This window comes from Danio rerio, chromosome 13 (assembly GCF_049306965.1).
Source record: "Danio rerio strain Tuebingen ecotype United States chromosome 13, GRCz12tu, whole genome shotgun sequence".
NCBI lineage: Eukaryota > Metazoa > Chordata > Actinopteri > Cypriniformes > Danionidae > Danio > Danio rerio.
The window spans coordinates 20,059,844-20,072,385 of record NC_133188.1 but is presented as its reverse complement, the minus strand read 5'-3'; the positions used below and the strand labels follow the sequence as shown (position 1 = coordinate 20,072,385).

At 34.8% G+C, this 12,542-nt stretch overlaps 1 protein-coding gene across 50 annotated transcripts in view; it reads left to right on the top strand.

Moving 5' to 3' along the window:
* washc2c (WASH complex subunit 2C) overlaps positions 1 to 12,542 on the top strand; it is a 50,294-nt gene extending 37,752 nt beyond the window's left edge. For 19 of the 50 annotated variants that reach the window (XM_073920068.1, XM_073920066.1, XM_073920080.1 and 16 more), the window contains 6 exons: positions 2,297 to 2,395; positions 2,485 to 2,553; positions 5,266 to 5,466; positions 8,501 to 9,091; positions 9,228 to 9,402; positions 11,996 to 12,542. In XM_073920068.1, coding sequence (XP_073776169.1) covers positions 2,297 to 2,395; positions 2,485 to 2,553; positions 5,266 to 5,466; positions 8,501 to 9,091; positions 9,228 to 9,402; positions 11,996 to 12,144 — 1,284 coding nt within the window. In that variant the 3' untranslated portion in view covers positions 12,145 to 12,542. Of the gene's footprint in view, positions 1 to 2,296; positions 2,396 to 2,484; positions 2,554 to 2,987; positions 3,042 to 5,265; positions 5,467 to 8,500; positions 9,092 to 9,227; positions 9,403 to 11,995 lie in introns of all 50 variants that reach the window. The other 31 variants (XM_073920054.1, XM_068213019.2, XM_073920062.1 and 28 more) reach the window with 2 other exon arrangements.

The window sequence follows — 12,542 nt, the reverse complement described above, 5'->3', positions numbered from 1 at the left end:
ATCAATCTCGTAGGAAAATTTTGCTTTCACTATCCAAAATAAATAAAGTTCTCCAACATGGGCGCCCGATAGCTCCGCCCCTTCCGCTACATAAGCAAACCTGCGGTCGTTGAGTGCGTGAAGTGTCCATCATTACACACTTGAACACACTACTTACACTATTAATACTACAAAATGGTGTAGAATAGTGGATAAGTATGCGATTTGGGACGCAGCTATACACAGGCTGCACAGATGAACCAGGGTTTTCTACTTCATGCGTTTTATTCGCGCACAATGGCCCTCAGACAGAACAGTCAGGTTGTTAAGTGACAGAGCAATAGACCAAAGGGTGGCTGTACTGTTGTTGTATAAATATAACGGGAGCAGTTAGAAAGAAAATTGTTCTAAATCAACAGCGGGTGAACACAGTGTTAAAAAATAGCAGGAGCAGTCAGGTGTGCAATATAGACCATTTTAATGTGGTGATGTCATTGGCCCGTGAACATTTCCTGCTTGTTATCAAACTATTTCATAACTGTAACAAGAGGTAATTTAATCATAAGTACATGTTAAAACATATAAATGTTATATCATAACATTATCAATATGTGGCTCTTTTTGGATTCTCAGAAGCTATAGAAATTAAAAATGTAAAATAGGAAATTTGTTAGGACCATTATTATTGTTTACTTCCTTTAAAATTCTCTATAGCACAATGGGACCAGATCTACACAGACCTCTACCTTCCACGGCACAAGCCATTGAAATGAATGGGTTTTATCATGTCACAAATCATGGGATTTAGGTTGTATAGTGTGGACGGAGATTGTTTTTCTGAAACTCATTAAACCCTCTGGACGTGGAGTCTTATTAGGCAGCTTTGAATTTATTGTTAGTCAATTGTTTCTTTGTCAAATGTTTTACTTTCATTTTTAGACATAGCTCGCTATTTTTTTAAAGATTGGTGTAAATTGTCATATTTTTGCAAGAGTATATAGTTCTGTTTTGTGGCTTAATGTTCAATGTTTAAACTGATAAAACCTGGAATGTGCAACATTAACTGAAGTAGGCCACTTGAAACTAGTGGTGGGTCGTTCTTGATTTATTTGTTTATTTTGAACGAATCTTTTATTTGACTTGAGAACAAAGAGTCCTCTCAGGGAGTGATTCGTTCATTTGTGCAGGTGGAGTAGAAGATTAGTTCATTTTTCGAGTCTTCTTTCAGGTTTTAGTTGTTTTTTCATCATATGAAGGACAGAAGCCAATCATATGCAATCAGAGTCGAAAAAAGATTTGATCTGTTCATTTCCTCAGTTCTCGGTTTTGAGTCATCTCATTTACATGCTGTCATGTGATGAACAAACGACTTAAACCTGAAGATTAATCATGGGTCCTTTCATTCAGACTGTGTGCATTAGTTAAGCTTAGGTTGTAGGTATGGGACTGTTTGTGTCACAAGAATGAACGACTCAAACTTGTAGACTTGTCAGAAGAGGTGAGCTGAGCTAACCATAGACAAAAGGTAAAGTAATGAATGATTATTTAATCTTTTTTATAACATTCTAGTTATGAATTGTTTTTAGTGCGATCAACATTTGGGCTAAGTATAGATGTGTTTGGAAGCAACTTGTAGTTTTTTTTAATAATATTTTGGCAAATTAAACTAAATGAACGAAATGACTGCAAATATATTTGTTCATCTCAAGGAACGAGACTCAAAGGTCCAAATCAGTAAAACGATCCAAACTTCCCATCATTACTGGAAACTATACATAAACAAAGTGAAACTGTGGCATGACTGACTTACAGCGCAATATAGCATGATGGGAGCAGTTCTACACAGCAGAACGGCACAAGCCATTGAAATGAATGGGTTTTATCATGTCCCATATTATGGGATTTAGAGTAGATTGTATAGTGTTTACGGAGATCGTTTTTCTGAAACGCGTTAAAATGTTTGCATGGCTTTAAATTGAATAAGTTTCTTTGTCAAATCTTTTACTTGCATTTTTAGACATAGCTGGCTTTTTTTAAAGATTGGTGTAAATTGTCATATTGTTGCAAGAGTATATATCAAACTTAATGTTTGATGTTAAAACTGATAAAACCTGGACACGCACAATAAGGACACCTTAGTGACTTTGGAAATCTCCCTGATTTATAATAGATCTATTTAAAATGTATTCAAATGTATGGACTTCAGTATTGATACTTGTCAAAATTTAGCTACTTTGGACAACGCTGCACTGCTCTTTCTGTTCTGTTTCTGCTTGATGGCGAATACACTGAAACAGTTTTTGTTGATTTTGAACAGGTGCCACCTCAGAGCTCTGCTAAATCTGTTGCCCCAACACTGTTTGGGGATGATGATGATGACGACCTCTTCAGTTCAGCAAAGCCTAAAGCTCCTCCGGTATGGTTTAATCCTCAACTTGTACATTTAATATAATTTGTCTTTGCACAACATATTGAAAACATTAATGCTTAAATATTCACATGCAGAAAGTACCAGAGAAGCCCAGCAAGCCTAAAACAAATGAAATCGACAAGTCCATATCCACCTCAAGCAAGGTATTATCAAAAACAAATCTGCTTCGTTGTGTTTTTTTAATTGTTACTAAAAATTTTTTTTAAATGTATTCAATAGAAGTTTCGAAAATTATATGATTTTAATTGTAAATTTACAATTTATATATATTTTTTATACATGCATTACATTTTGAATGATGTCTAATAATTAATTATGAGTAGTTAAATACTTTTACATGCTATTTTTAATACATTTACTACTCATATATTTGGTGCATATCAATTATGTCCTGAGTAATTGAATACTTTTTAAACATTTAATTGAATTTTGAAACATTTACTGATTACATAATGTATATTACATAAACATATATTTGAATACATGAATACATATACATATATTTTTGAGAACTATGAAAGTGGATATTGGCTACAATGGTTGATATAAATGTAATTGATTTTATTTAATTATGCAGGAGCCCACAAACCCTCTAAAATCTAAAAAAACCTCACGGATCGGAGAACTTCAAGTAATGTTTTTAAAGATGAAATATCTATATTTTTGCACTCCATTTCTCTCATTGTTAAAGCAATGTTTTCTGCATTTCTGTTTTTTTGTCCTGGCATGATCTTTCTCAAATGTCAAAGAAAAGCACCAGCTTTGCTTTTCATTGAGCTGTTTTGTACAATTCACCAATATCTTTTACTCTTTAAAGTGTACAGTACCTGACAAAAGTATTGTCGTCGATTTCAGTTTTAAGGGCAACAAATAATAACTTGACCTTTAGTTAATCATTTGTAAAAGTGACACAAGGCAGATTTTTCAGATGAATCATCTGTTGAACTGCCTCCCAATCATCACAAATACTGCAAAAGACCTGTTGGAATGGACTCCTGGATGCACCCAAGATTCTCACAGAAATTTCTCACAGAAATCTTTTTTTTTTTGTGAAAGAAAAATCAAGATTTGAGGTTACATTCAGTATGGGGGCGTGCGAGAGATCTGCTGAGTGAATGGCAATATCAACAGCCTGAGGTATCAAGACATTTGTGCTGCCCATTACATTACAAATCACAGGAGAAGGCAAATTCTTTAGTAGGATAGCTCTCATTCAGTCTCCACATTAAAGTTGCTGAAAGCAATGAAGGTCAAGGTGCTCCAAGATTGGCCAGCCCGTTCACCAGATTATTAGATTAAACATTATTGAGCGTGTCTGGGGTAAGATAATAAAGGAGGTATTGAAGATGAATCCAAAGAATCTTGATGAACTCTGGGAGTCCTGGAGGAACGCTTTCTTTGCAATTCCAGATGACTTTATTAATGAGTTATTTGAGGCATTGCAGAGATGTATGGATGCAGTTCTCCAAGTTAATGGGAGTCATATACAATATTAATCGTTTTCCCACTATACCATGACTTTATATTCTTTACTGTACATTATTTCTGTCAAAATAAGGCATGATCATATTTTATTTTGGTAAAATAAGTGTAATCTAGAGGCCTTTGCCTTTCATATAAACACTTCTTATACTAAATAATCAACTAGAAGTCAAGTTATTATTTGCTTTTGCTAAAACTTGGATAGACGACAAGACTTTTGTCAGGTAGTGTAGTACATCCTTGCCTTTTAACATTTTCATTTTTTTTACTGGCATACTGGCTTGATTGTAACTTTGCCATAATGTTGCTTCTCTCTATGGCGTTGTTGTAAATCATTATTGCATCATCTGCACTGACAGGAAGACTTTACATCTGGCCAAAGCCTGTGTGTAGTGGTTGCAAAGCAGCAGTGTATCAATATTTACCATGCAATCAGCAGTGATAACATCATCCTTCTAATTATACTTCCGTCGTAGTGAAACATTTGATATCAGTAATATTATTTTTAATGATTTTAAAAGAAGCCTCATTTGCTCACTGCATTTATTTGCTCAAAACAAACAAAACAAACTTATTTTGGATTCGATTTATCACGATTACTTTTTGCCCATCGCTGTTCATTTTAATAAATAATAAAAACAAATAACAATTTAAACCACATCCAATAAGAAAACGGTTCTTTCATATTGTAATAACATTTCACTTTTGACAGTTTTACTGTATTTTGATGCATTTCAAAAATTATATTTGATTCAAATCTTTTATGAGCAGAAAAAGTTGATTGTAAACTCCACATATTTGTCAGTTGTTTTGTGGTTGTTTGATCAGTTTTGCTTTATTCAGTTTGTAATTATTATATCAATTGAATTGTATTTTTTTTTACATTACTCAGTTAGCAGATGCTTTCATTCAGAGCGACTTATGAGTGAGGATAGTAGAAGAAGGACTCCAAATACTCAGAAAAGCAACCATATGTAAATGCAGAAGTCTCCGTTAGTTTAGCATTGTGAGTGAGTGAGTGAGTGAGTGAGTGAGTGAGTGTGTGTGTTTGTGTGTGTGTGTTTGTTTGTTTTAAATAAACAATCAGGACAAACAGATGGTTAAAGTATAACGAAAACGTGCTATTGTTTTTTTCTTTTATCAGTTTAAGCCTTTAACCCACCTTGATTCATCTGCACACACACAAGCTATAATAATACATACTGTAAACTATTACGCTGCCTCCTTGCAAGCTGTGTGCTTCAGGAAATGCTAATTCTCTTGCACTTCTAAAATAGATCAGTTCCTCTCTGATCTTTTGCATGTGAGCAAAGAGCACGGCGTGTTGATTTAAAGTTTTGACACAGATTTATAGAGCGGTCTGTTTCTTTCAGGCGGTCTTAGCATTGAACCCTGCGGGCCTCCTGCCAGGTGCTGTGCCACGGGCTCCAGGAGCTGTCAGTGTAATCCCCGGACTGGCACACACTGGCCTTCCTGCAGCTGCCAGGACGATGCCTGATCATCAAGGCTCCAGCGAGGGCGGCGTGAGCTTTGACTCGCCCGCTCTGATCAGCACACTGCTGAATGCTAACAAGGTGGGTTGCTTATGGTTCACGCTTTCAGGTGGTGTCATGACATTTTGCTTGTGTATAGGGCTGCATACTAACTGTCTGAAAATGTTTGTGTTTTATCTGCAATTTCTATGCAGAACAAATGACTATTGTACATTTTATTGAGATTTATAGTACACGCACATTAAGCCGTTTTGGTCATTTAGTCAAATTTAGTATGATCTATATTTAATTAGCATCGGTTAGAATAAGTATATTATTTGAATGTTACACACATATATGTTATGCTTCAGGGCAGTGATATATTATTACACCTATATTGTATTTAAAATAATAAAGTAGACACTTTACTTGCATTTAATTTGCTTTATATCTGTATAAAATCACTTTTGTGAGTCTGATTTTGTATGTTTAACAAAATGGGATGCCTCCTCTTTAACTCATAAAGAGAAATAGCTACAGTACTGTGCAAAAGTCTTAGGCCCCCAGTTTCATTTTTGTTTTGATTATAATAACATTATACTGTATATTACTTCTCATTCTCTTTATAAATACAACCAGAAAATACAGGTTAGTTCTAGATCTAAGAAGGATGAAAGAAAAGTTGAAGAAAGATGGAAGAATGACTTGAAAATACGGGAGTTCCTGTTTTGGTTTGATCTGCCTTTCTGCTAGGGCTTTTGTCAATACTGCCTAATTGAATGGGTATGCGAATGCTGAAAGTTCAGACAGGTTTTAATTTGTCATGTAATTCCTACTAGAAAACAACTAGTTTGTAAGTTTTATTTATCAGCATGATAAACACACTGCTAATGTAATGAAACCATATTTAGAGAGAAAAACAGCAGATGAAACAAATACAGTCATGAAGTGGCCTCCAGTCATAAAGTCCAGACCTGACTATTATACATAGTTTGTATTGGCAATATTATAGTCAATATGATAAATACACAGACACATGCACTAGCACACACAATTGAAGACAGAATTAGAAGCCCCCCTTTTATTAATTAATTTTTTTATATATTCACCAAATGGTGTTTAACAGATCAAGGAATTTTTTACAGTATGTCTGATAATATTTATTCTTCTGGAAAAAGTCTTATTTGTTTTATTTTGGCTAGAATAAAAGCAGTTTTAAATAATAAAAAAAAACATTTTAAGGTCAAAATTATTAGCCATTTTAAACTATTTTTGATAGTCTACAGAAAAAAAACATTATTATGCAACCTGCCTAATTAACCTAGTTAAGCCTTTAAATGTCACTGTAAACTGTAAGTGTCTTGAAAAATATCAAGTAAAATATTATGTACTGTCATCATGGCAAATATAAAATAAATCAGTTATTAGAAATGAGGTATTAAAACTATTATGTTTAGAAATGTGTTAAAAACTATATTCTCTCGGTTAAACAAAAATTGGGGGAAAAAAATAAACGGGCTAATAATTCAGGGGGGCTAATAATTCTGACGTCAACTGTGTGTGTGTGTGTGTGTGTGTGTGTGTGTATGCATGTATGTATATATATATATATATATATATATATATATATATATATATATATATATATATATATATATATATATATATATATATACTGTAAACGCTGAGTAATAAAATGTATTCATTTTTTTTATTTATTATTACCTAATAAACTAATATTTATCCCAGTTGTTTAATCAATAGGGTTTTCAAGCTTTTAATTTGATGGGCTGCCACAAATAAAAATGTGTGCTGTCTGTTTCTGAGTGACATGGCAGTGTTGTCACTTACAGTACACAAATGCAACTCATGATATCAGGTGTGAAAATGCTATGCTTCACTATATAAAGACATGAGCCACTAAACACGCTACATTTAAATAGTCAGCAGCAGTCACTGCTCTGTTTTTAACTTGCATGACTAAACCGTGTTTTGCCATCAACTTCTGCTAAAATAAACCCAGTTTTCTTTTATTGCTTAACAAGCACATGCTGAAAATCAAGAACACCATTCAATCTGCAGCAACTATTGCCTCTCTGTTGTGTGTGTTGGTTTCTGTCATTCACTTTTGTTGCATTAATAGGGATTTCACCGCAGTAGAGGCAGCACAACCATGAGGAAAGTTACTTTAAGCAGTACTAAACTGCAGTGAAAATGCAAACTGTACCGTACAACACAATGAAAAGTTGCTAAAGTGGCAGTACAAATACGTATGTAGTCATGTAAAAAAATAGTACACCATATGAAAGCCTGGGTATTTTAAACGTTTTTTTTTATATACAGTTAGTTAATCTTAATTTAGACAATACTGAAAGATTAAGGTAACACCACTAAACAATTAAAACTGAAAAAAAAAAAAAAAGATTTAATTTGACAGAAATGCATATTCTAACTGGGGAAAAAGTTAGGACACCACATTTATTCACACTTAAAATGGCTTAAATCACAGACAGGTGTACCACAACAGGTACACATTATTAGTAAATCATAGCATTTTGAATATGGCTTGCCCTTTCTGAAATTTATTTTGGTGTGCTGCTGACTGAAGTGAGAGTGAGCACCATGGTGAGAGCTAAAGAGCTGTCTGAGGCCTTCAGAAAAACAAATTGTAGCAGCCTACAAGTCTGGTAAAGGATTTAAAAAGATCTCAAAAGATTTTGAAATGAGCCATTCCACTCTCCGTAAAATAATCTACAGGGGGAAGGCTTTCAGAACAACTGCCAACATGCCCAGGTCTGGTCATCCCAGTAAGTTTACACCAAGAGCAGACCGCAAGATGCTAAAAGAGGTCTCCAAAAACCCTAAAATGTCTTCAAAGGACCTAAAGCAGGCTCTGGCTACTGTTGATGTGAAAATGCTTTCCATCTTCAAAATATCCTCATTGGTGTTCAACACAAGAACGTCAACAAGTGTTTGGAACAAATGCTGACACTAACATGTTTTTGGGTAAACTATCCAATTAATTTATATTCTATTTGACAACCCATACTGCGAAAATGGTTTAATTTTAATATGGCTGCATGAAATCTGCTTTGTAAGTAGAGTATATGTTCAATTTTTTTCTTTTCTATCTCAGGGTCGAGCTAAAGGCGCAGGTAAACGGCGGCCACAGACGAGGGCAGCGAGGCATCTTGCAGCACAGCAGTCTGATGAAGCTTCTGGCGAGAACGTCTCTGTTCAAAAAAATGAACCAGCAATGGCTGCTTCCCTCCCTCCCTTCAACCCTGTTTCAGTGCGACCCTCAGCGCTCACTATCCCCGTCAGCGCCCCGGCTCCCGCCAAAAGCCCAGATGAAGCAGTCCGGCCGAAGAGATTTTTGGAGCCTACAGACGATCTGTTTGATTCGGATGATCTCTTCGCCACAAAGCCTGTTTCCTCCTCCAAACACAAAATCCAAACCACTGAGGAAGGCCAGAAGAAGGTCTCCAACACAGAGGATGTCACACCATCAAAGAAAGACCAAGCCCCGTCTATTTTCGACAGCCACGATGAAGATCTTTTCGCCACAGTGAAACCGAAATCTGTCCAGAAAGCCAAACACATGCCGTTTCTAGATGAAGGTGGCGAAGATAGCGACGAAGATATTTTCGGAGCAGGAAAAAGTAAAAGCCTAGAGAGTAAAAACTCCAAAAAAGAGGCCAGCGCTGTAAAATCTGACATTTTTCAGGTAAGAATAGCTTAATAAATATTGTTTTTTGGTATTTTTATATTGTAAGTGGTATTAATTTTGTCAATCAAGGTCATAAGCAGCAGTTTGACTCTGATATTTTATTATGTTGATCGTAAAATCTTAACGTTTACAGGATGAAGTGAAAGAGCCTCCCAAGGCCCAGAAGAATCCCAAGGAAGCGTCTTTGGATGCAAGTTTGTTTGATGACGATGTTGATATTTTCGCTGACTTGACTGGCACCTCAAAGCCAAAGGAGAAGAAAGCAAAGAAGAAAGTGGAGACTAAATCTATATTCGACGATGACATGGGTTAGTTATCTCTGCAAAACACTCCTTGCTCTGATTCTTATCATTGGCCTCATATATAAGATGTTTCAAGAATCCTGAAAATGTATGCACATTAAGAATGTATAAAAAATGTAGTATAATTAGCCATGGGTGTTCGGGTGGTTTGGAAGACCCACCCCTAACTGACAAAGGTCCAGAATTTGTCCCATACATGAGCTCATTTGTCCTATTTTGACTGCTATGCCATCATAAATGGTGAAAATAACCCATCGCAAAAAGGCTTTAAGACCAAGCGGAATCCTCTTTAGGCTGTCACTTCAGCAGGAATGAGTTTTGGCCAATGCTAACAAATATTTTCATTTTATAATCTGACTTAAGTGAAGTTATCTTTCGCTACTGTATTGTGTTTAAATAGAAATAACATTTTAAAAGTGATTTATTCTAAATCATGGACCTTATTCTTGAAAAAAATGACCAAAAAAAAGGTTTGCCGCACCAAAAGTGGTCCATATTAAAATTAATTTGAATACTATTTTGGCTATTGTTGTTATCCATGAATTTTGAAATTAACTTTTTTCTTTTACAAGAAAAGCTAGAAAAATCATGAAGCTCTATATTATTATTATTATTATTATTATTATTATTATTATTATTATTGTTATTGTTATTATGTTTTAAATATTTTTTTTAATCGAATGGCCAAATTGTGACAGAGGAAAGTTGAATGTGCTGGACAGTTTTTTATTTGACTAATAAATGTCAATAGGCTACAGTTTTTAATGTAAAACTTTATTTAAAAATTATTAGGAAATATTTATGGTACATGAAAAAGTGTGCTTATCATGACCATCCGACAAGCTAACCAGCTACAAATAGTGCTTAAAATGTCACTGAAATGCAGTATTTAAGTCTCATAGTTAAATATAAAATGAGGTGAATAACTGCAAAAAGGTCCAGTTTTTAAGAAAAATGAACCACCCCTTTCACCAGGCTGGCCACGGGCCTGTATACGATAACTGTGGATTTAATGATATGCGGCCAGATATTGAGTATAAAAAAGTTCAAAAACATTCACTGCACAATGAAGCCCCAGAAAATGTAGTTCTGTTAAAGGTTTTGAAAGCAGAAAAATAACCCTGCATGGGTTTTGGCTTTGTATATTTCACTTTATACTAACAGTTTACCAAAGGTAATATTGAGGGAGATGTATTTTTGACATGTATTATTTATTTTTTTGTTAAACAAAAAAGCAGGAGGATATTTGTGTATCTCAAAGCAGAAATTTTTCATTGTGTTTAAATTATATATTTATAAAGACAGGCACATGCTTTCGTTTATAACTGAATCAGTTTTTTGTAGGAATAATTTGAATGAACAATTCAACAAATCACTTATTAGGTTAGGAATTTGCTGCCACATCTATTTTTATTTATTTTATTTTTTTTTTTTACATTTTCATGTTTATTTATCCATAATAGGTCTAAACCAGCCAAGTTACCAGCACTTTTCAAAATATTTTTTAGTTATTGTTATTGGAAAACAACCAAATGCATTTTTTGTTCACTATCACATCTCTTGTATGCCAATAAACTCCTCCCCAAAATAACCTTACATAGATACTTCCATCACATTATTTAACTAAGCATACCCTTATGTGTTGTGTATATCATTTCATCCATTCATTCATTTTCTTGTCGGCTTAGTCTCTTTATGAATCCGGGGTCTCCACAGCGGAATAAACCGCCAACTTATCCAGCACGCAAACCATCTCTGGGAAACAGCCACACACTCATTCATACACACACTCATACACTATGGACAATTTAGCCTACCCAATTTACCTGTACCGCATGTCTTTGGACTGTGGGGGAAACCGGAGCACCCGGAGGAAACCCACGCGAACGCAGGGACAACATGCAAACTCCACACAGAAAAGCCAACTGAGCTGAGCCAGGGTTCGAACCAGCGACCTTCTATATCATTTAATTAGTTTGCATATTCCCTTCCATATAATGCCTCTGAGTGCAATAGCACAAAACAAAAACAAAATTAGGACTGCCATCATGTCAATTATTAATATAAAATTAATGTGTTAAAGATGAAAGGGATTTTTTCTGAGCAGAAATAATGATTGTCATGAATTTTTAACATAATTTATAGAATACCCCCTCTAAAAAAATTTAATATTATCAGGTAGAGAAAGTTCATGTATTGACATAAATACATTTAAAGGGTTGGTTCACCCCAAAAGGAAAATGTACTCACCCTGTGCAATGGCATTACATAGTGCCTGAAAATAGTCCCCTACCAGGTAAACAGTTCTGCAAAATGTCATTGCGCCTGCTGCAGCAATGCTTTGAAATTTCCTTGATTATTACCCCAGAATGAGACTATAGTTTCTAAACATATCGATGTAGAAAATAGCAACATTTTTTTATCTATTGGGCTAAAATAAGTATATAAAGTATTTTTTTAATGAGCCTGTTTTCCAAAAGAGTGTTCCTTTTAAAGATTTTTATGAGCTTTATTTTTGGGTATTATCCTTAACTTCCACCAATAAAGACGCTCTCTAAAATTCTAACTGGCATCTGCTTTCCTTCTCTCACCTTCACAGATGATATCTTCTCGACTGGGACTACTAAACCAACAGTAAAACCGTCCTCCAAGTCCAAGAAGAGCCAGCCCATCCAGGAGCCTGCCTCAACCGCAGAAACAGCCCACAATATTTTTGATGATCCCCTGAATGCATTTGGGGGGAACTGAGTTTCTTTCATATCAGCTATGTGTTTAACTCTGTAGCGCTGTTTGTGGCCTAAAAGAAGGTAGACAAAATCTAACACCGTTTGTGAATCATTTAAACTCTAATCTGTGAAGTCATCTGATTGTTAAATGATGTAGCGTCATCAAATGGCATTGACATCTGCAACGGTTCATGTGTCTTTTATTAGCACTTTAAAGGTAAGCATTGTGTGGTCGTGTGTAAAACAAGACATTCCTTTGACATTGTCAACTGTAAGGTTTCATTTTCCAGTGTGGTGCCATAATTCTATGCCTGTGCGCCAACATAAGTGCTTTTGTTGTTTTTGTAACTCGAACTGAAGTTTTCTTGTGTTGCATGTTGAAAAGATTTTTGGAAACTAAAGAAAATATATTTTATGAAA